At 43.3% G+C, this 25,482-nt stretch overlaps 1 protein-coding gene across 1 annotated transcript in view; it reads left to right on the top strand.

Moving 5' to 3' along the window:
• The window catches only part of LOC144683420 (lamina-associated polypeptide 2, isoforms beta/delta/epsilon/gamma-like), a 51,106-nt gene that overhangs the window by 7,640 nt on the left and 17,984 nt on the right, over positions 1–25,482 (top strand). The window contains exon 2 of the mRNA XM_078546414.1: positions 24,318–24,441. Within this exon, the coding sequence (XP_078402540.1) occupies positions 24,318–24,441 (124 nt within the window). The remainder of the gene's footprint in view (positions 1–24,317; positions 24,442–25,482) is intronic.

Raw genomic sequence — 25,482 nt, 5'->3', positions numbered from 1 at the left:
CTCCATTGTGACTGAGAGAAGATCGGGGAAAATCCACAGAAAGTCTTTCCCATAGTTTTGCAATAAATTTCCAGCATTTTATTTCTTATTATATTCTATATAGTCTTTCATTCTGACGCCAGTGAGCATCCAGTATTTAACACAAGAAAACTAAAATATATAGAATGTGCCAATCAAAAATTGCCAGTGAAGTAATAGCCATCGATTTTTTTAAAAGTGGTAATCATTGAAATTGATTTTATATTTTTGAAAATCATTTTAAAGACCATCTTGATTTGGCAGTCACTTTGGGACCTTATGAAAATAAAGTTTCTAAACAAAAAGATATCATAAGTAACTCATGACAAATTAAAACTTCCCTAAACAATTCTCTTGTATGCATTTTAATTTCTTCGAATGTCACTGTAGAGACTGTTCCTTGAGAAGCCTGAGATGCAATTTTGCTGGACGGTCTAGCGAAGTCAAATTCCTGGAATGTATTAATGTCACTCTGAGAGACAAATTTCTCCTGCTGCTTTCACTCTCTGCTAGGCAGAAAGAGTGGGACTTGAAACCAAGAATTTGTGTTTATGTATCAAGCCTTTTATGATCTCTGGACAACGCAAAGCTAATGTAGTCCTTTTTTGAGTAATGCCGCTATTGCAATGTAGGGAAACAATTTATGCACAACAAACTCCCACAAACAACAATGAGATAAATAGCCAGATAACCTGGTTTTGATAGTGATGGAAAGATAAATGTTGACTGAATATACCAGGAGAACACCCCTGCTCTTTAAATAGTGCCATGTGATCTTTCACATCCACCAGATAGGACAGGGCCTCAGCTTAACATCTCATCTGAAACAGGGAGTTGTAGCTCATTCCAGAAATAATTAGCCTCTTTCTCAGTCATTCTATTTAATAAAAGGCTATCCAGATTCTATAATTTGAACGTACAGAAATATTTTTCTCTCATACAGTATTTTGACTGGAAAGCAAAGAGCAAATTTTAGAACAAATACTGTTTACTATGTCTGCAATACCATTAAGACCATAAAACATAGGAGCAGAAATTAGGCCATTTGGCCCATCGAGTTCAATCATGGCTGATAAGTTTCTTAACCCCATTCTCCCACCTTCTCCCCGTAACCTTTGATCCCCTTACCAATCAAGAACCTATCTATCTCGGTCTTAAATACACTCAATGACCTGGCCCCCACAGCCTTCTGTGGCAATGAATTCCATAGATTCACCACTCTCTGGCTAAAGAAGTTTCTCCTCATCTCTGTTCTAAAAGGTCTTCCCTTTACTCTGAGGCTGTGCCCTCGGGTCCTAGTCTCTCCTACTAATGGAAACATCTTCCCCACGTCCACTCTATCCAGGCCTTTCAGTATTCTGTAAGTTTCAATCAGATTCCCCCCTCATCCTTCTAAACTCCATCGAGTATAGACCCAGAGTCCTCAAACGTTCCTCATATGTTAAACCTTTCATTCCTGGGATCATTCTCATGAACCTCCTCTGGACCCTCCCCAGGGCCAGCACATCCTTCCTGAGATATGGGGCCCAAAATTAACCCAAAAGTCCCCCTGCCTTTATCTCTCTCCAGCTCTCTTTTGAATTAATTTTTGCGCACACATTTGTTCCTCATCTCTGTTCTTCCCTTGCACTGTATTCTCTCAGCTGTGCTATTTTTTCTCAGCTGTGCTATTTTTTCTCACCTGCCTGTGCTGTGTTCTGTTCCCTTGCTTGTTTGCTTCCTCCTGCCTACTGTCCTACCCACTGCACATTTCTCTCCAGCCCTTCACTGAATGCTCTCTGCTTAGAATTAAATCATACCAAACATCGTAACTGCTCTCTAAACCTCAGGCCACCGAGCAAAGTTTAAGGATGCATTCATCACACATTTTCATTTGCAAGTCCTGTAGGTGTGTTTGTGCAAATACTCAAGGTGTGTTTTTAAAAAAAGCCAGTCATTCTCTATGGTTTCTTCAAAACTTTGAGAGGAGCCATTAATCTACAGACAAATTGTTGTTGTATTTGAACCTGGAAAGCACCATCAGAAATCAATTTCCTTGTTACACCAGTTAGACCTCTATAGCATAAAGGAACAGATCATGTTACCCACAACTCCTCCTTTGAATGTTAAATGACATGCTGCTGCTTAACAAAGAGAAGTGTATCCCGTGACAAACCGTGAACAGCAAGAAATATGTTAGTGTTAATACATTATTTTTAAACATCCTGCATCAATGCCAAAGCTTTATGAAGTAAGAATCTCTTTAGTGAACTAAATAAAAGTGTAGCTGTAACTGGAGAAAATATAATTTTGGCTAATGTACTCCAGGATTCTTTCCAAAGTTGCCAGTGGGAAGGGATGAAGCAGGTTGAATTTTCTCTTTAAAGCTATAGTTTAAAGGTTTTGTTTCGTTTATATTGTAGACTGTGAAAATGCATGCAGAATAATACAGCAAACCATTGGTCATACCTTTTTGTTTCTTTCTCAGCATGTACAATATGTGTGTGTTTCTAGTGAATGTTGCTAAAAATATCAGACATCGAGCAGGGATCATTGGTCCCTAATTGGGTTCAAACAAAAAAGCTGGTGATTTTGAGCTTGGAGAAACAGGCTATTTTGCTTAACTAGTCCATGCTGATGTTTATGCTCCACATTGGTCTCGTCAGATCCTACTTCATCTCACCCTAGCAGTTTAACCCATTCCCTTGCCTTTCGTGTGTTTAACTAACTTCCCCTTAAATGTACCTATGTTACATGGTACAAGGGCTGGGGGATTTTAAGGTTTTGTGGAAGAGATGCAGACAGGGGTGATGTGAGGAAGAACATTTTTATGCAGCGAGTGGTAATGGCCTGGAACTCGCTGCCTACGAGGGTGGTACGGAGACTATCATGATTTCAAAAGTATATTGGGTGGGCACTTAAGAGAAATAAACTTGCAGGACTGCAGGGGAATGCTACTGATTTGGATTGCTTTACAGACAGCTGATATGGACTCGCTAAGCTGATTGGCACCCTTCTGTGCTGTTATGACTCAGAAAAAGATTTCTTTTTTTCATCATAGTTCAGGCATACTGCATCATCTATGCTTGAAAAAATCATCTTGAACACTTAGATTCCTGGGAAACAATTTGAGGCTAAATTCTGGAACAGTATAGAAACTAAATCTAAAGTGGAAGGAACTATTTGAAATTTTTCATGGGCCTTTTAATGAAGAGTGATTGAATTAACTTTTGCCTATCCTGATTTTTTTTAAAGTACCAAAGCCATTAGTTTGGGCTGTGTTATCACAACATCACTGAAAACCTGATCTATAACATAGGGATTTGAAACCAGGGGAAAATGTTCTCACAGTAGAAAGGTTTGTCTTTGCTTATCAAGGTACAGGATGTATATTTTGGGACAAGTATATTTTCTCACTTTAAGCGCCTGGTGTCAGTATCCGCCCCTTCAGTGCCAAGTGTAGCATAACCAGACATGTTCTATTCATTGCAGAAATGTGTCTTAATTATAGCCATTTTTGTATTTTCTGTGATTGGGCTCGTACCCACTTTAGTAGCAGCTGAGGCAAGATTGAATCCAAATTCATTTCATTCTCCAGCCAGCAGAAGGAGCAAACTTTTCATTTTGTTGATCTGACATAGGTGCAAGCGTTGTTTGTTATAAGCTACTGTGGCATCCATTTCACTTTGTGGATTGAATAAACTAGGTATTGCATAATTTTATGCAGCGTTACTATTTGAAACTAACTAACTAAAAGTTATTCATACGGGCTTGCCCGACATCCAGTACTGGATGAGCAGAGATTTCCTCCAACTAAACAATGGAAAGACGGAAGCCATTTTCCTTGGCCTCTGCTACAAACTCCGTTCCCCAGCAACCAAACCATTCTACTTCCTGACAGCTGGCTGAGGTGAACCAGACTGTTTACAACCTTGGTGTCATATTTGACCATGAGATGAGCTCCCGACAGCATATCTGTTCCTACACTAAGACCGCCTATTTCCACCTCCTGATCATCAGAAGACTCTGCCTCTGCCTCTGCCTCAGCTTAACCTGTTGCTGAAACCCTCATCCTCACCTTTGCCTCTGCCTCAACTTAACCTGCTGCTGAAACCCTCATCTATACCATTGTTACTTCTAGATTTGAATATTCTAACCCACTCTTGGTTGGCCTCCCACGCTCTGCCTTCATAAATGTGAGGTCATCCAAAACTCAGCCACCGTAACCACCCAAGTCATGTTTAAAACTGAAAAGAAAGGAGCGCCCAGGAGAGGCTATTAAAGTCTCCAGAACACAAAATAGGACAGAGTGTTTGGAAAGGGCTAGGAATCTAACTTCAAGCACATCAGATAAAGGGACGACAATGAGAAAGGGGACGGGAAATACAGGACTGTAGGTGTTGTATCTGAATGCACGCAGTATACAAAATAAGGTAAATGAGTTTGTGGCGCAGATTGAAATTGCCAGGTATGATGTGGTGGGCATCACGGAGACATGGCTGCAAGGGGATCAGGACTGGGAGCTAAATATCGAAGGATATACATCCTATCGAAAAGATGGGCAGGTTGGCAGAGGGGATGGGGTTGCTTTGTTAGTAAGAAATGAAGTTAAATTGATAGCAAGAAATGACGTAGTGTTAGATGATGTAGAATCTGTGTGGGTAGAGTTGAGGAACCGCAAAGGTAAAAAAACCATAATGGGAGTTATGTAAAGACCTCCGAACAGTAGTCAGGATGTGAGACACGAGATACACCAGGAGATAGAAAAGGCATGTAAGAAAGGCAAGATTACAGTGATCATGGGGGATTTCAATATGCAGGTAGACTCGGAAAATCAGGTTGGTAGTGGATCCCAAGAAAAGGAATTTGTGGAATGTCTACGAGATGGCTTTTTGGAGCAGCTTGTGGTGGAGCCTACTAGGGAACAGGCAATTCTAGATTTAGTGATGTGTAATGAGGCAGATTTGATAAGGGAGCTTAAGGTGAAGGAACCCTTAAGAGGAAGTGACCATAATATGATAGAATTTACCCTGCAATTTGGGAGGAAAAAGCTGGAATCAGATGTAACGGTATTACAGTTGAATAAAGGCAACTACAGAGGCATGAGGGAGGAGCTGGCCAGAATTGACTGGGAGATGAGCCTAGCAGGAAAGACAGTGGAACAGCAATGGCAGGAGTTTCTGGGAGTAATTTGGGAGACACAGCAAAAATTCATCCCTAGGAAGAAGAAGCATACTAAAGGGAGGACGAGGCAACCATGGCTGACAAGGGAAGTCAGGGACAGCATAAAAGCTAAAGAGAAAGCATACAATGCGGCGAAGAGCAGTGGGAAACCAGGGGATTGGGAAGCCTACAAAGACCAACAGAGGACAACTAAAAAAGAAATAAAGAGGGAAAAGATTAAATATGAGGGTAAACTAGCCAGTAATATAAAAGAAGATTGCAAGAGTTTTTTTAGATATATAAAGGGTAAGAGAGAGGTAAAAGTGGACATTGGGCCACTGGAAAATGACGCTGGAGAAGTAGTAGTGGGGAACAAAGAAATGGCGGAGGAACTGAATCGGTACTTAGCATCAGTCTTCACGGTGGAAGACACGAGTAACATCCCCAAAGTTCAAGAGAGTCGGGGAGTAGAGGTGAGTATGGTGGCCATTACCGAGGAAAACTGAAAGGTCTGAAGGTGGATAAATCACCTGGACCAGATGGATTACACCCCAGAGTTCTGAAGGAGATAGCTGAAGAGATAGTGGAGGCGTTAGTGGTGATCTTTCAGGAATCACTGGAGTCAGGGAGGGTCCCAGAGGACTGGAAAATCGCTAATGTAACCCCCCTGTTTAATAAGGGAGTGAGGCAAAAGACAGGAAATTACAGGCCGATTAGCCTGACCTCGGTCGTTGGTAAGATTTTAGAGTCCATTATTAAGGATGAGATTTCAGAATACTTGGAAGTGCATGGTAAAATAGGGCAAAGTCAGCATGGTTTCATCAAGGGGAGGTCATGCCTGACAAATCTGTTAGCATTCTTTGAGGAGGTAACGAGTTGGTTAGACAAAGGAGAGCCAATGGATGTTATCTACTTGGACTTCCAGAAGGCCTTTGACAAGGTGCCGCACAAGAGGCTGCTTAGTAAGATAAGAGCCCATGGTGTTAGAGGCAAGGTACTAGCATGGATAGAAGATTGGCTGTCTGGCAGGAGGCAGAGAGTGGGAATAAGGGGGTCCTTCTCAGGATGGCGGCCGGTGACTAGTGGAGTTCCGCAGGGGTCAGTGTTGGGACCACAACTTTTCACTAAACATTAATGATCTAGATGAAGGAACTGAGGGCATCCTGGCTAAGTTTGCAAATTATACAAAGATAGGCAGAGGGACAGGTAGTATTGAGGAGGCGGAGAGGCTGCAGAAGGATTTGGACAGATTAGGAGAATGGGCAAAGAAGTGGCAGATGGAATACAACGTGGGGAAGTGTGAGGTCATGCGCTTTGGTAGGAAGAATAGAGGCATAGACTATTTTCTAAATGGGGAGAGAATTCAGAAATCTGGAGTGCAAAGAGACTTGGGAGTCCTAGTCCAAGATTCTCTTAAGGTTAACTTGCAGGTTGAGTCGGTAGTTAGGAAGGCAAACGCAATGTTGGCATTTATTTCAAGAGGACTAGAATATAAAAGCAGGGATGTGCTGCTGAGGCTTTATAACGCTCTGGTCAGACCACATTTAGAATATTGTGAGCGATTTTGGGCCCCGTATCTCAGGAAGGATGTGCTGGCCCTGGAGATGGTCCAGAGGAGGTTCACGAGAACGATCCCAGGAATGAAATGCTTAACATATGAGGAACGTTCGAGGACTCTGGGTCTATACTCGATGGAGTTTAGAAGGATGAGGGGGGATCTGATTGAAACTTACAGAATACTGAAAGGCCTGGATAGAGTGGAAGTGGGGAAGATGTTTCCATTAGTAGGAGAGACTAGGACCCGAGGGCACAGCCTCAGAGTAAAGGGAAGACCTTTTAGAACAGAGATGAGGAGAAACTTCTTTAGTCAGAGAGTGGTGAATCTATGGAATTCATTGCCACAGAAGGCTGTGGGGGCCAGGTCATTGAGTGTATTTAAGACCAAGATAGATAGGTTCTTGATTGGTAAGGGGATCAACGGTTACGGGGAGAAGGCGGGAGAATGGGGTTGAGAAACTTATCAGCCATGATTGAATGGTGGAGCAGACTCGATGGGCCAAATGGCCTAATTTCTGCTCCTATGTCTTATGCTCTTATGTTCACCTATCACCCCTATACTCACTGACCTACGCTGACTCCCAGTTAAGCAATGCCTCAATTTTTAAATGTCTCATCCTGTTTTCAAATCCCTTCATGGTTAGCTGCTCCCTTATCTCTGTAGTCTCCTCCAGCCCACAAACCTCCAAGATGTCTATTCTCCTCTAATTCTGGCCTCTTGAGCATCTGCAATTTTAATTTTTACATGTGGACATGCCTTCAGCTTCCAAGGCTCTAAGCTCTGGAACTCCCTCGACCCTCTCTACTTTCTTAACACCTGCCTCTTTGACCAAGCTTAGGTCATGTCCCAAATATATCCTTATGTGTCTTAGTGTCAAATTTTGTTTTAGAGTGCTCTGTGAAACATTTTGGGACCTTTTTAACACTTTAAAGGTGCTATATAAATGCAATTTGCCATCAGTAAATTATTTCAATAATTTTTGCTTCTTGGAGGAGGAAATAAATTTTGATTGTGTTATTGGTTGTGAGGTAGAGGAGGGAAAAGAACAGATTTCAATCACAGTTGTATTGCTTGTATGAAGCTAGCTTGTAGAATATTAGCTCTGGTGTAAGTACGTAAAATAAACCTTCAGTTTTTTTTCCCCTCACTTAATGTAAGATGACAGCTATATACTACCGGAATAAGATAGTGAACTGAAGGGCTTGTTTAAGGTTGAGGTGGGAGAGGGCAGGGGTAACCTGAACTCTTGTCAACTGGATTTTGGTTCATAGAAAAATATCTCTGTCACTGAATGTGGGCTGAGGTAATATTTTCACCCCCGTTTGTTAGTCTGTTTGTCTGTAAGCAGTGTATCTCGAAAACTATTGGCTGTTTATTGACAAAACCTGTTACACAGTGTATGGCCCAAGCAAGAACTGATTAGTTTTTGGCGAAGATGAGGATCCTGAATTTTTTTAAAGGATCTGTGAACATTGGAAGTTAGGGCAAATTGACTTTTTTTTTGTTACAATGTCTCAGCTGTTGTAGTGGAATTTGTCACAACTGTCAAAATAGAGTCATAGGGCAGGATCTTCCGGTCGGCGAGCGGGAGCAGGGCCCGCTTGCTGACGCGTAAAATGATGCGGGATGAATTCAGGTGAAACTCCCGACGTCACTCCGTGTCATTTCCATTTTCAGGTCGGCGGGGGCGCAGCCGAGTCAGCTGCACGCCAACAACCTATCAACAGCCTATTGAGGCCGTTGGAAACCTAATTAAGGTAATTACTGGACCTGCCCGTCCAACCTTAAGGTTGGCGGGCAGGCTGGGAGCCCTGGCGGACTTCGGAAAAAGCATGAAACCTCATCCACGGGCGGGATGAGGTTTCATGGGGGTATTTAAATTTTTATCAAATCTTTCAATAAAAGTTATGTGACAATGTCAGGGAAATTTTTTTTATCATTTCTATTAAAAATTTTAATTCCGAGCCGATCTCGCTGAGGCAGCACTTAGCCTGAGGGAGATCTGTGTGCCCTTTCGTGCGTATGCGTGAAAGAATGCACTCCCGGTTGAGGGAATCCACCCCACCCCCGCCCGCACAGGGAGTGCATAGCGCTTCCTGGCGGATGTCACACTGGGCAGGCCTTAATTGGCCTGCCCACGTAAAATGACGACGCGCCCCCAATCGGGGGCATCGATCGGAGGCACATGCGCCCACTCCCGCACGGAGGGGGGGGAGTTTTTCCCATAGAGTTATGCAGCACAGAAACAGGCCCTTCGGCCCATTGTGTCCGTGCCGGCCATCAAGTACCTGTCTATTCTAATCCCATTTTCCAGCACTTGGCCCGTAGCCCTGTATGCTATGGCGTTTCAAGTGCTCATCTAAATACTTCTTAAACATGGGCAGAGCTTTCAAAGCAGGTTGCTGCATGTGGATTAGCCTGAAACCTCCTGAGTGAGCTGGAAGTTCTCAATAAAAAGATTTCTTTCTTCAGCTTTGTAGCTGCAGAGTATCAAAGCCCCAAGGAAGAGCTGAGTAATTGTAATAACTGCTGAGTTTTTCCAGGTAATTCTGTTTTTGTTTTGGATTTCCAGCATCCGCAGTAGTTTTTTGTTTTTATCTATGTAATTATAATAACGTTGAGTTAACACAGTGTGGAGGAGGTGTGCATTCTGAGTATGCTCTTCACTTATGTATGTTTTTCATAGATATACAGCCCCTTTTATTTCATTCATCTATCCCTTAAAGATATTGGCTAACACCTTCAACCCTTGGTGACGTGCCCTTTAACTTTTGGGACAGCCTTGGCACCCGTTCCAAAAAAAAGTGGTAACTGTAGGATTAATTAGCTAGACTTTTAATTTCATTAGTTAAGTCAGCACACATTCTCTTTTTATCTGTATATTAAACATTGCCGTGCTCTGCAAGGTCAGGAGAATTTGGCTAATACCAAACTGTAACTAAACCCTCCAGTATGTTCAATGTCTGTTTTGTGTTTTCTCAGATGTAAAACATTGAAAAAGACACACACTTAATTAGATCTTCAGTACTGCAAGTGAGCCTAATCTAATTTCTACCCTTTTTTCCCCCTTCACTTTTATCCCCTGAAATTGCTGCTTGCATCAGAGTGGTTCCGTGCAAATTTAATTCACATGTAAGTAAAAATTTGAATGGAATTAATTTGACCTGTGACTTTATTCTCCTACCACATATATATTTTTGCCCCACTGTGCTAAAATTTGGGAGGGAAGAATTATAGTTGGAAATTAACTGAAACCCCAAACTTTTTTCAGCCAACAGAGGACCACTTTTCGACACTGTCTTTGGCACCCAAGGATGCTTGAAATGTGCCCAATGTGAAATTAGGAAAGGTGCTACTGAGGCACTCCTAGTGCCAGCCTGGAATAGGTGTTGAGCCCCTTGCATAAAGACAGTCTAACATCTGTTTCAGGACCTTTCCCAGAAATTTGTTATGACTGAACAGTATAAGCGACCGGCTCAGTTTTTTTTTAAGTCTTCCGCAGACTAACCTACCGTCCTTAAATAGATTGCTAGAGGCCACTAACCAGAAGGCAAGTTTTCTCATTTAAACCTGCCTTCATGTGGAGACGTGGGAAGGAGCGTGTTTTTCCTGGCACTAGAGCACTACTACAGGCCACTGCCAACCAACACTAGCCACATTTCCATTCTCTTTCTTTTAACCCCTATCCATAAACCCCTGGGACTTTCCTGTGAGCCATTGCTGGCTAGGCATTGGACATTTTTAAAGTGGCAAGCTGCCACCGGAGACTCAATTGGCAAACATTGAAAAAGACACACACTTTGATCAGATCGCCTACTTCACTACTGAAAGTGAGCCTAATCTAATTTTTCCCCCTTCACTTTTATCCCCTGAAATTGCTGCTTGCATCAGAGTGGTTCTGTGCAAATTTAATTCACATGTAAGTAAAAATTTGAATGGAATTAATTTGACCTGTGACTTTATTCTCCTACCATATATATTTTTGCCCCACTGTGCTAAAATTTGGGAGGGAAGAATTATAGTTGGAAATTAACTGAAACCCCCCCCCCCCCAAACACTTTTTTCAGCCAACAGAGACTTTATGTTGCAGAAACCGAGGATGCCTAGTTATTTAAATAACTAGCTCTTAAATAGTCATTATGCATACCTGAAGATTTAGTTACAGTTTGGTACCAGCCAAATTCTCATGACCTTTTAGAGCACAGTAATATTTTATGTGCAGATAAAAATGTGTTGGCTTATCTAATGAAATTAAAAGTTTAGCTAATTAGTACAGGGATCACCAGTTCCCAAAAAACGTTATGCAACTGTGCAGAGACCACTATTTTTTTTCCTCATTCACTTTTCATTTAGGAATTCTGTGCCTGTTTGTAGATATCAGACGGGCCTTTCGACAGACGACCTTTCCAAATGTGAACAGTCAGTGACACATGCTTCTGTTTTTTGAGTATCTATCCCCATGAGGTTTTGAGAAGGCATCATGCTTCTCTAATATCAGCAGAATTCTGTGACTTCCAGTATTGGTTACTGAAATGTGATTGTGCCCTCCTCCAATCAAATCAATTTAATTTTCCAAAGTGTCATGTCCCAGTATATTACGAACTTGCAATCAATACAGTACTTTATAACTAGACACGAACAGACTGTTAAAATGGCTGCTACAAATCATGTGACCTTTGGCATTTTGAGGTTCAGCTAGTCCTAAGTCTCAGGCGAATACTTAATTAAATATGGACATTCACAGCCATCTTGGGAATTCACAGATCTCTTTGTTTAAGGATGGATCAGTGCATAAGGACTGTAGAATTCCAGCCAACCTGACTCTGTTTCAAAACAAAAATAAAAATACCTGAAAAACTTGATAAAAACAAAAAGCTAAAAGCTACTGCGGATGCTGGAAATCCAAAACAAAAACAGAATTACCTGGAAAAACTCAGCAGGTCTGGCAGCATCGGCGGAGAAGAAATCAGTTAACGTTTCGAGCCTTCATGGCCCTTCGGCAGAACTGGAGCATAGTTAGAAGAAGGGAGAAATATAAATTGGTTTAAGGTGGGTGGGGGGTGGGGGGGAGAGACACATTGAGGGTGTGGTGTGGTGATTGTGGAGATGAGCAGATAATCAAAAGATGTCACAGACAAAAGGGTCAAAGAGGTGTCGAAGGTGGTGGTATTTGTCTGAGAAAAGTGCTAATTAAGAATGGAAGACAGGATATTCAAAGTACAGCTCTAGTGGGGGTGGGGTGGAAAGACTAAAGGTTTTAGTTTTAGATTTAAAAATAATGGAAATAGGTGGGGAAAGAAGAATCTATATAAATTATTGGAAAAAAAAAGCGGGGGGGGGGGGGGCGGAGTTTAAGATCTAAAGTTGTTGAATTCAATATTCAGCCCGGAGGGCTGTAAAGTGCCTAGTCGGAAGATGAGGTGCTGTTCCTCCAGTTTGCGTTGGGCTTCACTGGAACAATGCAGCAAGCCAAGGACAGACATGTTGGCAAGAGAACAGGGTGGAGTCTTAAAATGGCAAGTGACAGGGAGGTTTGGGTCTTTCTTGCGGACAGACCGCAGGTGTTCCGCAAAACGGTCGCCCAGTTTACGTTTGGTCTCTCCAATGTAGAGGAGACCGCATTGGGAGCAACGAATGCAGTAGACTAAGTTAGGGGAAATGCAAGTGAAATGCTGCTTCACTTGAAAGGAGTTTTTGGGCCCTTGGATGGTGAGGAGAGAGGAAGTGAAGGGGCAGGTGTTGCATCTTCTGCGTGGGCATGGGAAGGTGCCATAAGTGGGGGTTGAGGAGTGGACCAGGCTGTCCCGGAGGGAACGATCCCTACGGAATGCCGTCAGGGGGGGGGTGAAGGGAAGATGTGTTTGGTGGTGGCATCATGCTGGAGTTGGCGGAAATGGCGGAGGATGATCCTTTGAATGCGGAGGCTGGTGGGGTGATAAGTGAGGACAAGGGGGACCCTATCATGTTTCTGGGAAGGAGGAGAACGCGTGAGGGAGGATGCGCGGGATATGGGCCGGACACGGTTGAGTCGTTGACAGGGCCCTCAACCGTGTCCGGCCCATATCCCGCGCATCCTCCCTCACGCCTTCTCCTCCTTCCCAGAAACATGATAGGGTCCCCCTTGTCCTCACTTATCACCCCACCAGCCTCCGCATTCAAAGGATCATCCTCCGCCATTTCCGCCAACTCCAGCATGATGCCACCACCAAACACATCTTCCCTTCACCCCCCCTGACGGCATTCCGTAGGGATCGTTCCCTCCGGGACACCCTGGTCCACTCCTCCATCACCCCCTACTCCTCAACCCCCACTTATGGCACCTCCCCATGCCCACGCAGAAGATACAACACCTGCCCCTTCACTTCCTCTCTCCTCACCGTCCAAGGGCCCAAACACTCCTTTCAAGTGAAGCAGCATTTCACTTGCATTTCCCCTAACTTAGTCTACTGCATTCGTTGCTCCCAGTGCGGTCTCCTCTACATTGGAGAGACCAAACGCAAACTGGGCGATCGTTTTGCGGAACACCTGCAGTCTGTCCGCAAGAAAGACCCAAACCTCCCTGTCGCTTGCCATTTTAAGACTCCACCCTGTTCTCTTGCCAACATGTCTGTCCTTGGCTTGCTGCATTGTTCCAGTGAAGCCCAACGCAAACTGGAGGAACAGCACCTCATCTTTCGACTAGGCACTTTACAGCCCTCCGGGCTGAATATTGAATTCAACAACTTTAGATCTTAAACTCCCCCTCCCCCCATCCCCACCCCGTTTCTTTCCCCCCCCCCGCTTTTTTTTTTCAATAATTTATATAGATTATTCTTTCCCCACCTATTTCCATTATTTTTAAATCTAAAACTAAAACCTTTAGTCTTTCCACCCCACCCCCACTAGAGCTGTACTTTGAATATCCTGTCTTCCATTCTTAATTAGCACTTTTCTCAGACAAATACCACCACCTTCGACACCTCTTTGACCCTTTTGTCTGTGACATCTTTTGATTAGCTGCTCATCTCCACAATCACCACACCACACCCTCAATGTGTCTCTCCGCCCCCCCCCCCCACCCACCTTAAACCAATTTATATTTCTCCCTTCTTCTAACTATGCTCCAGTTCTGCCGAAGGGCCATGAAGGCTCGAAATGTTAATTGATTTCTTCTCCGCCGATGCTGCCAGACCTGCTGAGTTTTTCCAGGTAATTCTGTTTTTGTTTTGGAAAAATTTGACTCTGTTTCACCCTGGACAAAAGGGAACATTGAAACTCAATGTATGTAAAATGGGTGTGAATGGTCCTATCAGCCTTCCATTATGTTATGATGGTTTCCCTCATCCAGATTAGGCTGGGTGAATCTCAAGGTGTCAAACAACAGCACAGGATGATTAGAATCAACATACACATCACCAGGAAACCATTTTATTGTCTGCTTTTAAAACCAGCAAGAAGCTGCTTGCAGACAGAGATCCACCGAAAGCCATTGAACTAGCTGCAAGTCACCCAACCAACCAAGGTAATACACAGCAATACCTTCAAAGTGGGAGATCTTACTAGAGGGAAGAGAGTGCAAGAGGAGGACCCTGGGACAGGCAGTGAGCAGCACCTATAGGATCTAGTCTATCTAGAGGATCTAGCATCTAGTCTTCACTCAAGTAGGAGTAAGGGTAAAATAAAAGCAAGGGTCCATATTCTGTTTAGTTAAGATATGTCTGGGGAGTTCAGTCCCGTGATTTGCACATTCTGCGCTATGTGTGAAATCCTAGACGCTCCTGGTGGTCTGGATGACCATGTGTGCAGGAGGTGCCTCTGACTGGAGCAACTCGAGCTCCAGGTTTTGGAGCTTGAGCAGCAGCTGGGGGCACTACGGTGTATTCATGAGGCTGAGAGGCTCACGGATAGCACATTTCGGGACGTGGTCACCCCGTAGCTTAAGGAAGTGGAAGCAGAGAGGGAGTAGGTGACTGCCTGACAAAAGAAGAGGATCAGGCAGATAGTGAGGGAATCCCCCGAGTGCATCTCGTTCGCAAACCATTTCTCGGCCTTCAAAAATGGTGAAGAGTGACGGTCCCTCTGGAGGCCAACCAGAGCAAAAGCCATGGCACAGTGGGTGGTCCTGCTGCTTATGGGGGAGGAAGAAGCGTGGAAGGGCAATAATGGTAGGGGATTCATCAGTAAGGGGAGTAGACAGGCGCTTCTGCGGCCGCAGACGTGACTGAGGATGGTATGTTGCCTCCTGGGTGCCAGGGGCAAGGATGTCATGGAATGGCTGCAGGGCATTCTGAAGGGGGAGGGTTAATAGCCAGAGGTCATGGTCCAGGTTGGGACCAATGACATAGGAAGAAAGAGAAATGAGATCCTGCAAGCAGACTTTAGAGAGTTAGGTAGGAAATTGAAAAGCAGGACTTCAAAGGTAGTAATCTCCGGATTACTCCCGGTGCCACGCACTAGTGAGCATAGGAACAGAAGGATAGAGCAGATGAATGTGTGGCTGGAGAGATGGCGCAGGAGGGAGGGCTTTAGATTCCTAGGTCATTGGGACTGTTTCTGGGGGAGATGGAACCTGTACATTTTGGATGGGCTACATCTTAACAGGAACGGGACCAACATTCTCATGGAGAGGTTTGCTAATGCTGTTGGGGCGGATTTAAACTAAATTGGCAGGGGGGTGGGATCCTGAAAAATAGTTCAGAGGGGAGAGAAGCTGAGATGGAATTAGAAGTTAAAACGCTAGTAAGAGGGTCTGGAAGGCAGAGGAAACATAGGCTACATAAGAAAGAAGCGAGTTTAGCAAGGATAAATGGAATATATTTTAATGCAAGGAGCCTGAGGAATAAGACAGACGAGCTGAGGCCACAGATAGGCACGTGGGAGTATGATGATACAGCTATGACCTAGACTTGGCTAAAAGAAGGGTAGGATTGGCAGCACAATATTCCTGGTTACAGGGTATTCAGACGAGATAGAGAGGGGGATGGAAGAGAAGGGGGCGGGGGTCGCAATATTGATCAAGGAATCAATTATAGCAGTGAGGAGAGATGATAACTTTGAAGGATCATCAAATGAAGCTATATGGGTAGTAGTAAAAAACACAAAAGGGGAAAACAAAAAGGGTGTGTACTATAGGCCCCCAAACGGAGCGACAGAGGTTCAAATACGTAATCAAATTTCAGAGAAGTGTAAGAGTAATAAGGCAGTAATAGGGGATTTTAACTACCCAAATATTAACGTAGATAGTTTTAGTGTGCAGGTTCGGAAGGGAGCAAAATTCTTAAGTTGCATCCAGGAGAACTTTAGCCAGTACGTAGAAAGCCCAACGAGGGAGGGGGCAGTTCTGGACCTAATATTCAGATATAAACCTGGCAGATGGAAGGCGTATCAGTAGGGGTGCATTTTGGAGATAGTGACCATAACTTAGTTAGATTTAGGATAGTTGTGGAAAAAGGATAAGATTGGACCAGGAATAAAAGTTCTAAACTGGGAAAAGGCTAATTTTACTAAGATGAGATATGATTTGGCCCAAGTGGACTGGGAGCAGCTATTTGCAGGTAAAACTGTGCCAGAGCAGTGGGAGGCATTTAAGGAGGAAATAGCGAGAGTACAGGGCAAATATGTTCTCATAAAGACAAAGCGGGGGACTAAGTCCGTAGAACCTTGGTTAGGATTAAGGAAAAAAGAGAAGCTTATGGAAGATACCGAGGGCTCAATACGTCAGAATCCCTAGAGGAGTGTAAAAAGTGCATAGGGGAACTTAAAATGGAAATTAGGAAAACTAAGAGAGTGCATGAGAAAGCATTGGTGGGTAGAAAAAGGAAAACCCAAAGGGGCTTTTTAAATATATAAAGAGCAAGAGCATAACTAGGGAAAGAATAGGGCCAATTAGGGACCATAGATCTAATCTGTATATGGACCCGGAAGACATGGGTACAGTCCTCATTGAATACTTTGCATCAGCCTTCACACTGGAAAAGGACGACGCAGTTGTATACATCAGGGTGGAGGATTGTGGAAATATTAGAGGAAGTTAACATATAGACGAGGAACTAGTAGGTTTAGCTTAAAAGTGGTTGAGATGTATCCTTGGCTTTTGAGGAAGGCAAGGGAAGAGATATCGGGCCCTGGAAGTAATTTTCAAATTCTCTCTGGCCACAGGTGATGTGCCAGAGGACTGGAGGACTGCTAATGTCCCATTATTTAAAAAGGGATAAACCAGGAAATTACAGGCCAGTCAGTCTAACCTCAGTGGTGGGGAAGTTACTAGAAAGAATTCTGAGGGACAGAATATATCTGCACTTGAAGAGACACGGATTAATCAGGGATAGTCAGCACGGATTTGTTAAGGAAAAGTCGTGTTGACAAGTTTGATTGAATTTTTTGAGGAGGTAACCAGGAGTGTTGCTGAGGGTAATGCATTAGATGTGGTCTACATGGACTTTAGCAAGGCTTTTGATAAAGTCTCTCATGGCAGATTGGTCAAGAAAGTAAGAACCCATGGGATCCAAGGCAAAGTGGCACGTCAGATCCAAAATTGGCTGAGAGGCAGGAAGTGGAAGGGTGATGGTAGATGAATGTTTCTGTGACTGGAAGTCTGTTTCCAGTGGGTCTCCGCAGGGCTCAGTGCTAGGGCCCTTGCTGTTTGTGGTGTACATAAATGATTTGGACTTAAATGTAGGGGGTATGATCAAGAAGTTCGCGGATGACACGAAAATTGGTAGGGTGGTAAGTAGTGAGGAGGATAGCTTTAAACTGCAGCAGGATATCAATGGACTGGTCAGATGGGCAGAGCAGTGGCAAATGGAATTAAACCCAGAAAAGTGTGAGGTAATGCACTTGAGGGGGGTGGGAGGGGACTAACAAGGCAAGGTATTACACTATGAATGGTAAGACCCTGGAAAGTACTGAAGATCAGAGGGACCTTGGTGTGCATATCCACAGATTCCTGAATCTAGCAGGACAGGTAGATCAGGTGGTTAAGGAATATGGGATACTTGCCTTTATTAGCCGAGGCATAGAATACAAGAGCAGGGAGGTTATGCTGGAACTGTATAAAACGCTAGTTAGGCCATGACTGGAGTACTGTGTGCAGTTCTGGTCACCACATTATAGGAAGAATGTGTTTACACTGGAGAGGGTGCAGAGGAGATTTACCAGGATGCTGCTTGGGCTGGAGGATCTGAGCTATGAGGAAAGATTGGATAGGCTGGGGCTGTGTTCCTTGGAGCAGTGAAGGTTGAGAGGGGACCTGATTGAGGTGTATAAGATTATGAGGGGTATTGATAGGGTGAATAGGAAGGCACTTTTTCCATTAGCACAGGGGCTAATAACAAGGGGGCATAGACTTAAGATAAGAGGTAGAAGGCTAAGAGGGGAGTTGAGGAGAAAAGGTTTTCGCCCAGAGGGTGGTGGGAGTCTGGAACTTACTGCCTGAAAGGGTGGCTGAGTCAGAAACTCTCATAACATTTAAGAAGTATTTAGATATTCACTTGCATTGCCATAGCCTTCAGGGCTATGGGCCAAGCGCTGGAAAATGGGAGTAGTATAGTTAGATCTTTGTTGACCAGTACAGACATGATGGGCTGAATAGCCTCCTCCTGTGCTGTAAATGTCTGAGTCTGAGGGAAGGATTTCCCAACCTATTCTGGTTAAGGTTCGCCTTAGAAACATGTTCCTAGAAATTGGACCTCAAGAAACCTCTTAGCCTGCTGAGAATCCCATGCTTTACAAGACCTTCACTTTAACTTTAAAGCATCAACTGCATCTTAGAAACTACAGGCCTGCCATGAAAGAGACTGAGATAATTATAAGCTAAGGTAATAAATATATTACCTTCATCTGTATCTAATCTTTGTGTGTGAGACGAGTGAGCGAAACATGTTAAATTCGGGGTAAATGTGTGATAATAAATAATCTCCTTTATTTTTAAACTCACAAAAAGCATGTTGTCTAAATTATTTTAATTAGGATACAGACACTGAAGGTAAGAAAACACACACCTCATATGAAAATACTGATGACAGGCAGTGAAAGGAAGATAGAAGCAGGAGGAGACCATTTGGCCCCTCGAGCCTACTCTGCAATTCAGTAAGATTGTGGCTGATCTAGTTGTGGTCTCAACTCCACTTTCCTGACTGGTCCCATTACCTTTGACTCCCTTATCTATCAGAAATCTGTCTAACTTTGCCTTGGACATATTGAATGACTCAGCCTCCACTGCTCTCTGGGGAAGTGAATTCTGCAGACCCTCCAAAGGAAGCACACAAATTCTGTTTGTGACGCAGAGAAAATATAGTCTTCAAAATTAGTTGTGGCTTCTGAGCAAATCAATGAAAAAACAAATGTTCTGATGGATTTTGTGCTGAAGTAGGTGTTTGAGTTGATTTTGGAATGTAGGTGCTGCATTGTGCTTAAGATGAAAGCTTTTAGTAACAGCAGTATAAAATACTGCAAATATAGAAAGGAAAGGATTGAAATTTATATAACACCTTTCACAACATTCTGGATACCCCAAAGCTCTTTACATTGATGAAACATTTTTGATGTGTAGTTTCTCTTGAAATTTAGAAACTGTAATTGCCAATTCCCACATGGCAGACTTCCACAAATAGCAATGAGATACATAACCAGGTAGTTTTTTTTGTGATAGAGGGTTAAATATTGGCCAGAGCACTAAGAGAACTCACTTGCTCTTCTTCGAATAGTGCCATTGGCAGATGAAGTTTCTGTCTAACATCTCATCTGAAATATGACACCTCAGACAGTGCAGCTTTTCCTCAGAACTGCACTGAAGTGTCAACCTGGATTATGAACCTCTGGAGTGGGGCTTGAACCTATAACCTTCAGGCGAGAACAGAAGAATGCTAACATTGAGCCAAGGCTGATGTAACTAGTTGGTCTTGAAATATCTGTAAATTTTATTTTTTGTAATATTTTAACACATGCATCTCTGCCAGTCGTGTTTTTGATGTGCGAACATAGCTAGATTGTAGAAATATGACTTGCATTTATGTAGCCCTTTAACTTTAAAAAAAAGTACGAGGTGCCTCACCACAGCGTAATCAGATAAAAATTGACACCAAGCCAAAAAAGTTTAGGAGAGTGGCTCGAAGCTTGGTCAAGGAACTAGGTTTTGAGGAGGAGAGGGAAGTTGAGAGCCTTGGGAAGGGATTCTGAGGCCCTGGGTGGCTATACAGATCAAAGCATGGCCACCAATAATGGGGCAGAGTGTGGGAGGTGTCTAAGAGCCCAGAGTTGAAGGCACCTATCATTCTTTAAGGATGGAGAGATAGCAAGGACTGAGAGAATGTGATTCAACAAGGGGGAGTATTTTAAATTTGAGGTGTTGGTAGACTTGTCACTCCAATGTATGCCAGCAAGCAGAATTACAGGTGAGTGGGACTGAGTATGAGTTCAGATACAGGTCGCAAATTTTTGGTTAAGCTCAAAATTATTGAAGTTGGGAAGCCATCTAGGAGAGCATTCCAGTACTTGAGTCTGGAAGTGACAAGAGCATGGATGATGCTTTCAGCAGCATATATGCTGAAGTTACAGGGGTGGGAGTAGGTTGTCTTTGTAATGGAAAAGTTATTGGGTCAGAAGCCCAGTTCAGGTCAAAAAGGATGCTGGGCTCGCGAATGGTCTCCAACACTGAGACTGGCTGAGAACAGAGATGGGCTTTCTTTTATTTATTTGTGGGCTGTGGGTGTCGCTGACTAGGGCAGCATTTATTGCCCATCCCTAATTGCTTGTTGGTGAGAGAACAATTTGTTGCAGTAGCTGAAGGAAATGGCTTTGGTCTTCCTAATTTTAATTAGAAGAAAATGCTACTCATCCAGACTGGATGTCAAGCAAGCAGGCTGATAAAACAGGCAGTGGAGGGCCAAGAGAGTTAGTCATGACATGGAGATGGGTATCATCACATATGTATAGAACCTGATAACATGTCTTTAGATGATGTCACTATGGGGCAGTGAGGAGATGAGAAAAGGTGAGGGCCAGAAATAGATCATGCAGTAATGTGCTAATCTTTCAGGATTAGGTAGCAAGATTTTTTTTTGAAGAATGGGGTTGAGGATCCATTCATCATGTAGTGATAAAATGAAGTTAGATTTGGCGTGGAATTATATGGCTTAATTGTCATGTGCTCTAATTAATATCACTAGGAAAGATGTTGATGCTGATTGGGACATGTGCTAATACTGTATAAACCACTTGCAAGGATTCCTGACTTTTAACTCTGAATATGTGCTGGCTGATGCTATTAATGGGTGTGCAAACAGCATGCCTGCAAGTGCTTTTCATTTTAATTTTCTTAGCTGCCCCCAACAATAAACCTGACCCCAATTTAAAATACCCATGGGGTGGAACCTTCAGTTCGGCGAGTGGGGGCAGGTCCCGCCCCCACTTGCCGATGTGTAAAATGACGCAGGGTGACGTCGGGCAGGCGTCCCTACAACCTTAACGTTGGCGGGCAGGCCAGGAGCCCTGGCGGGCTTCTGAGAGAGCATGAAACCTCAAATCTGAGCCAATCTCCCTGAGGCAGCACTTGCTTCGGGGAGATCTGTGAGCTCTTTTGCCCATGCTCTAAAATAGTTCAAATGTGTGTGTAGAACCATAGGCCTGAATCTTCTGGTCGTCGTGTAGGAGTGGGCCCCACTCACCGATGAGTAAAATGACAAGCGGTGACATCGGGCGTGCGTCCTGACGTCACCGCACATCATTCCGAGCCTCAGTTCAGCGGGCGAGCAGCCGACTCCACTGCATGCCCGCTGAACTGTCAAAGGCCTGTTACGGCCATTAATTAATTAATTAAACTGACCCCCAGGGCTGCCTGTCCAACCTTAAGGTTAGCGGGCAGGCGAAGAGCCCAGATGGCCTTCGCATTTTTCATGGAACCTCATTCACGGGCGGGATGAGACTTCATGAAGGTTTTATAACTTTAATTAAAAAATGTTAATAAAATTCATAGACATGTCCCAGCTCGTGACACTGTCATATGAGGGGACATGTCCAAATAATTTTTCCAAATCTTTTTTTCAGGTTTTCACAATGAAATTAAACTCCAAGGCAGCTCTGTGCCTTAGAGATTTCTGCGCTCTTTCGCGCACATGCACGAAAGAGCGCAGGCCCTGACTCTCCCTCCTCCCCCCCCGCCCGCACAGGGAGTGCTGAGCGCTTCAGGGTGCACGTCACACTGGGCGGTCCTTAACTGGCCCGCCCACGTAAAATGGCGGCGTGCAGCCGATCGCAGGCCGGCAATTGGCTGCAAGCCTGCTCCCGCCCAGCCCGCACGACAGGGAGAAAATTCTTCCCATAGAAAAGTTACGGTGCAGGAAGAGGCCATTCAGCTCATCATGTCTGTGCCAGCTAAAAAGAGAAAAAGGAAACTAGCCACTCATTTTAATCCCACTTTCCAGCACCTGGTCCATAGCCTTGCAGGTTACAACACTTCAGATGCCGATCCAGGTACCATTTTAAATGAGTTGAGTGTTTCAGCCTCAGTCACCAACTTAGCAGTGAATTCCAGACGCCCACCACCCTCTGGGTGAAAAAGTTTTCCTCATGTCCCCTCTAATTCTTCTACCAATCACTTTAAATCTATGTCCCCTGGTAATTGATCCCTCAGCTATGGGAAACAAGTCTTTCCTGTCTACCATATCTAGGCCCCTCACACTTTTGTACACCTCAGTTAGGTCACCCCTTAACCTCCTCTGTTCTAAGAAAAGCAACATTCTTGTAAATCTTCACTCCAGAGCAATTATGTCCTCCCTGTAATGTGTTGACCAGAACTGTACACAAAATTCCAGCCATGGCCTAAGCAGCATTTTATACAGTTCCATCATTACACCCTTGCTTTTGTATTCAATACCTCGCCCAATAAAGAAAAGCATTCCATATGCTTTCTTGACCACCTTAACCACCTGTCCTGCCACCTTCAAGGACCTGTGGTCATGCACCGCAAGGACTACCACTTCCTCAACCCCTCTCAATAACTTCAGTTTATTTAGTATTCCCTTGCTTTGTTTGCCCTCTCCAAATGCATTACCTCACACTTTTCCAGATTGAATTCAATTTGCTATTTCACCGCTCACTTAACCAAACCATTGATATCATTCTGAAGTCAACAGCTATCCTCTTCACTATCAACTACATGGCCAATTTTTGGTGTCATTTGCAAATTTCCTAATCATGCCTCCCATATTTAAGTCTAAATCATTATTATGTAAAACAAACAGTTAGGGCCCCAACACTGAGCCCTGTGGAACACCACTGGAAACCATTTTCCATTTGCAAAAACATCCATCGACCATTACCCTTTGTTTCCTAGCACTGAGTCAATTTTGGATCCAACCTGCCACCATCCTCTGTATCACATGAGATCTCACTTTCCTGACCAGTTTGCCATGTGAGATCTTGCCAAATGCCTTACTGAAATCCATGTAGACAATATTCATTGTACTACCCTCATCAATCCTCCTTGTTACTTCCTTCAGGAATCCTCTTAAGTTAGTAGGACTCGATCTTTCCGTAGCAAAGCCATGCTGACTATCCCTGATCAGTCCGTGCCTTTCTAAGTGACAGTTTATCTCAGAATTGTTTCCAGTAATTTGCCGACCACCAAAGTCAGATTGACTGGCCTATAATTTTCTGGCCTATCCCTCGCACCCTTTTTAAATAATGGTACAATGTTTGCAGACCTCCAATCTCTGTTGTGGGGTGGGGAAGGGAGAAGTTACAAACAATGCCTTGGCATTTATTTTTTTCCCCTACAGTAGGTCCCAGAATGACTGTAATTTCCAACTTTAAAACGTTGATATTTTAATGACGGTGCACTTTTCTCCCAAGTCTCCTCTATCGACTCACTAGAAATGAGACGAGGGTTATTCTATCAATAAGGAATATTAACTGTTCCCTTTTGGTAATTTAATACATTCCTCTGATTTGAGAAGTGTTCTCATCATATGCTGGGGCAATTTCCATCTTTTTTTTAACCATTGCCTTTAAAATTCAGTCCTACCTGCAACTTGTGAGGTTCTGATGGTTTTATAAAGCTAGCCACCTCATAGTTTTGTTAAATTACTGAAACTTAATAGGATGTAATGTTGAATCATTTGTCCTCATGAAATTTTAGCATTCATTTAGTTTGTGTGGAATTTATTGAAAGGTAAACACACCCTCAAGCACCAATTAGCAATGGAAATAAAATAGAACTATTTTATATATCCTATGGATTATTGACATGTTTTTGAATAGAATGGCTGCATTTTAAAGCCTATGACCTGTCTTTTAACAAAACTGCTGACTTTGCTGTTTATAAATTGGACACACGCATGCTGATGTGTGTTTCCAAACTAAATTTTTACCTAATGAATCCATTTGGATCTGTGGTTATTTCCGTGTCATTCTATGATTCATTACTAGTGTGTTTATCTTACTGATTTACATACCCCTCTTTAAGAAGCTATTTTGCACATGTAAAGTAACTTCTATCTCTAGTCAGCTTCCTTTTGTGTTGCAAGACAATTTTTGCTGTTATTTTAAAGGCCAGTGATACTGCAGCCTTTGTTGCAATTGCAATTAAACTTTACAGTTGTCTTTTGTTTTCTTTGTAACTAAGGAACTGCCCAAACTAAAAGAGGCTGAAGGTAACTATACAAACAAAATGGATGTCACACAGCTGAGCAACGAAGAATTAAAAGAGCAGCTTATGAAACATGGAGTTACACCTGGTCCTATTGTGGGTAGGTACACAAAGATATTTTTCTACACTGCTCAGTCACTGCCTTCTGTTTCTGAATACAAAAACAATGCAAATTTTAAAAATGTACCTAGCACTGTGGATCTAACTACATCATGTGGGCTGCAGTGGTTCAAGAAGGCAGCTCAGCACCACCTTCTCAAAGGCAATTAGGGATGGGCAATAAATGTTGGCCTAGCCAACGATGCCCCGACCCTGTAAATGAATTTTAAAAAGCTTTATGTAGAAGTGGCCACTTGTAGACTACAATAGGATAAAGAGTACTTTTGTTGGATGCAGCCAGGCTATGTTCTGATAACTACTTCTGTTTAAAATTCTGCGTTGACTCCCAGTACATCAGTGTTTCGATTTTAAAATTCTCAACCATGTGTTCAAGTCCACTCAGGGCCTCATTCCTCATTTCTGTAAACTTCCTCAGCCGTACAACAATCAGGGAATGTATTTCCTGCTTTTTCCCCATCAATGGTGACTGTGCTATCAGCTGTTTAGTCCCTAGGTTCTGGCATACCACTCCACTTCTCATTCATTCAAGACTCTGTTTAGAAACTGCCTATTTTGACCAAGTGTTGGTCGCCTGCTCTAATATTTCCCCCTTTGGCTGAGTGTCAAATTCTGTCAGATTTTACACCTCTTTGAAGCGTGTCAGGGTGCTTCACGATGTCAAAGGTACTATATAAATGCCAGTTATTGTTGTTGTTCTGTTTCTGTAGAAATGTTCTTGATTTCAGTGGTGTAATAATTTAGCAATTTAACTTTGAAGCTGTAATTTTACCCCCCCATGACAAGTTCTTGATCTCTGTTGTACTACTAAGTGCTAGTTGGTGATAAAGTTTATTCCCTTGTCTCAGTTGAGTCTGTTAGTCAAACAAAAATGCAACTTTTTTACAAATAAGTCATTGCCCTTTTCTGCTATGCTGTGTCTTTTTTTCTCTCAACTTTCCATTTTTTCCCCTTCCACAATTGATTAACCTTAAACAGACATTTTCCTGATTTTTGCCACTTTCCTTACCTGCTGCATCCTCCC

Source organism: Cetorhinus maximus, chromosome 8 (assembly GCF_964194155.1).
Source record: "Cetorhinus maximus chromosome 8, sCetMax3.hap1.1, whole genome shotgun sequence".
Classification (NCBI taxonomy): domain Eukaryota; kingdom Metazoa; phylum Chordata; class Chondrichthyes; order Lamniformes; family Cetorhinidae; genus Cetorhinus; species Cetorhinus maximus.
Note: the sequence above shows the minus strand (reverse complement) of the source record. Positions and strands in the feature narration are given on the sequence as shown.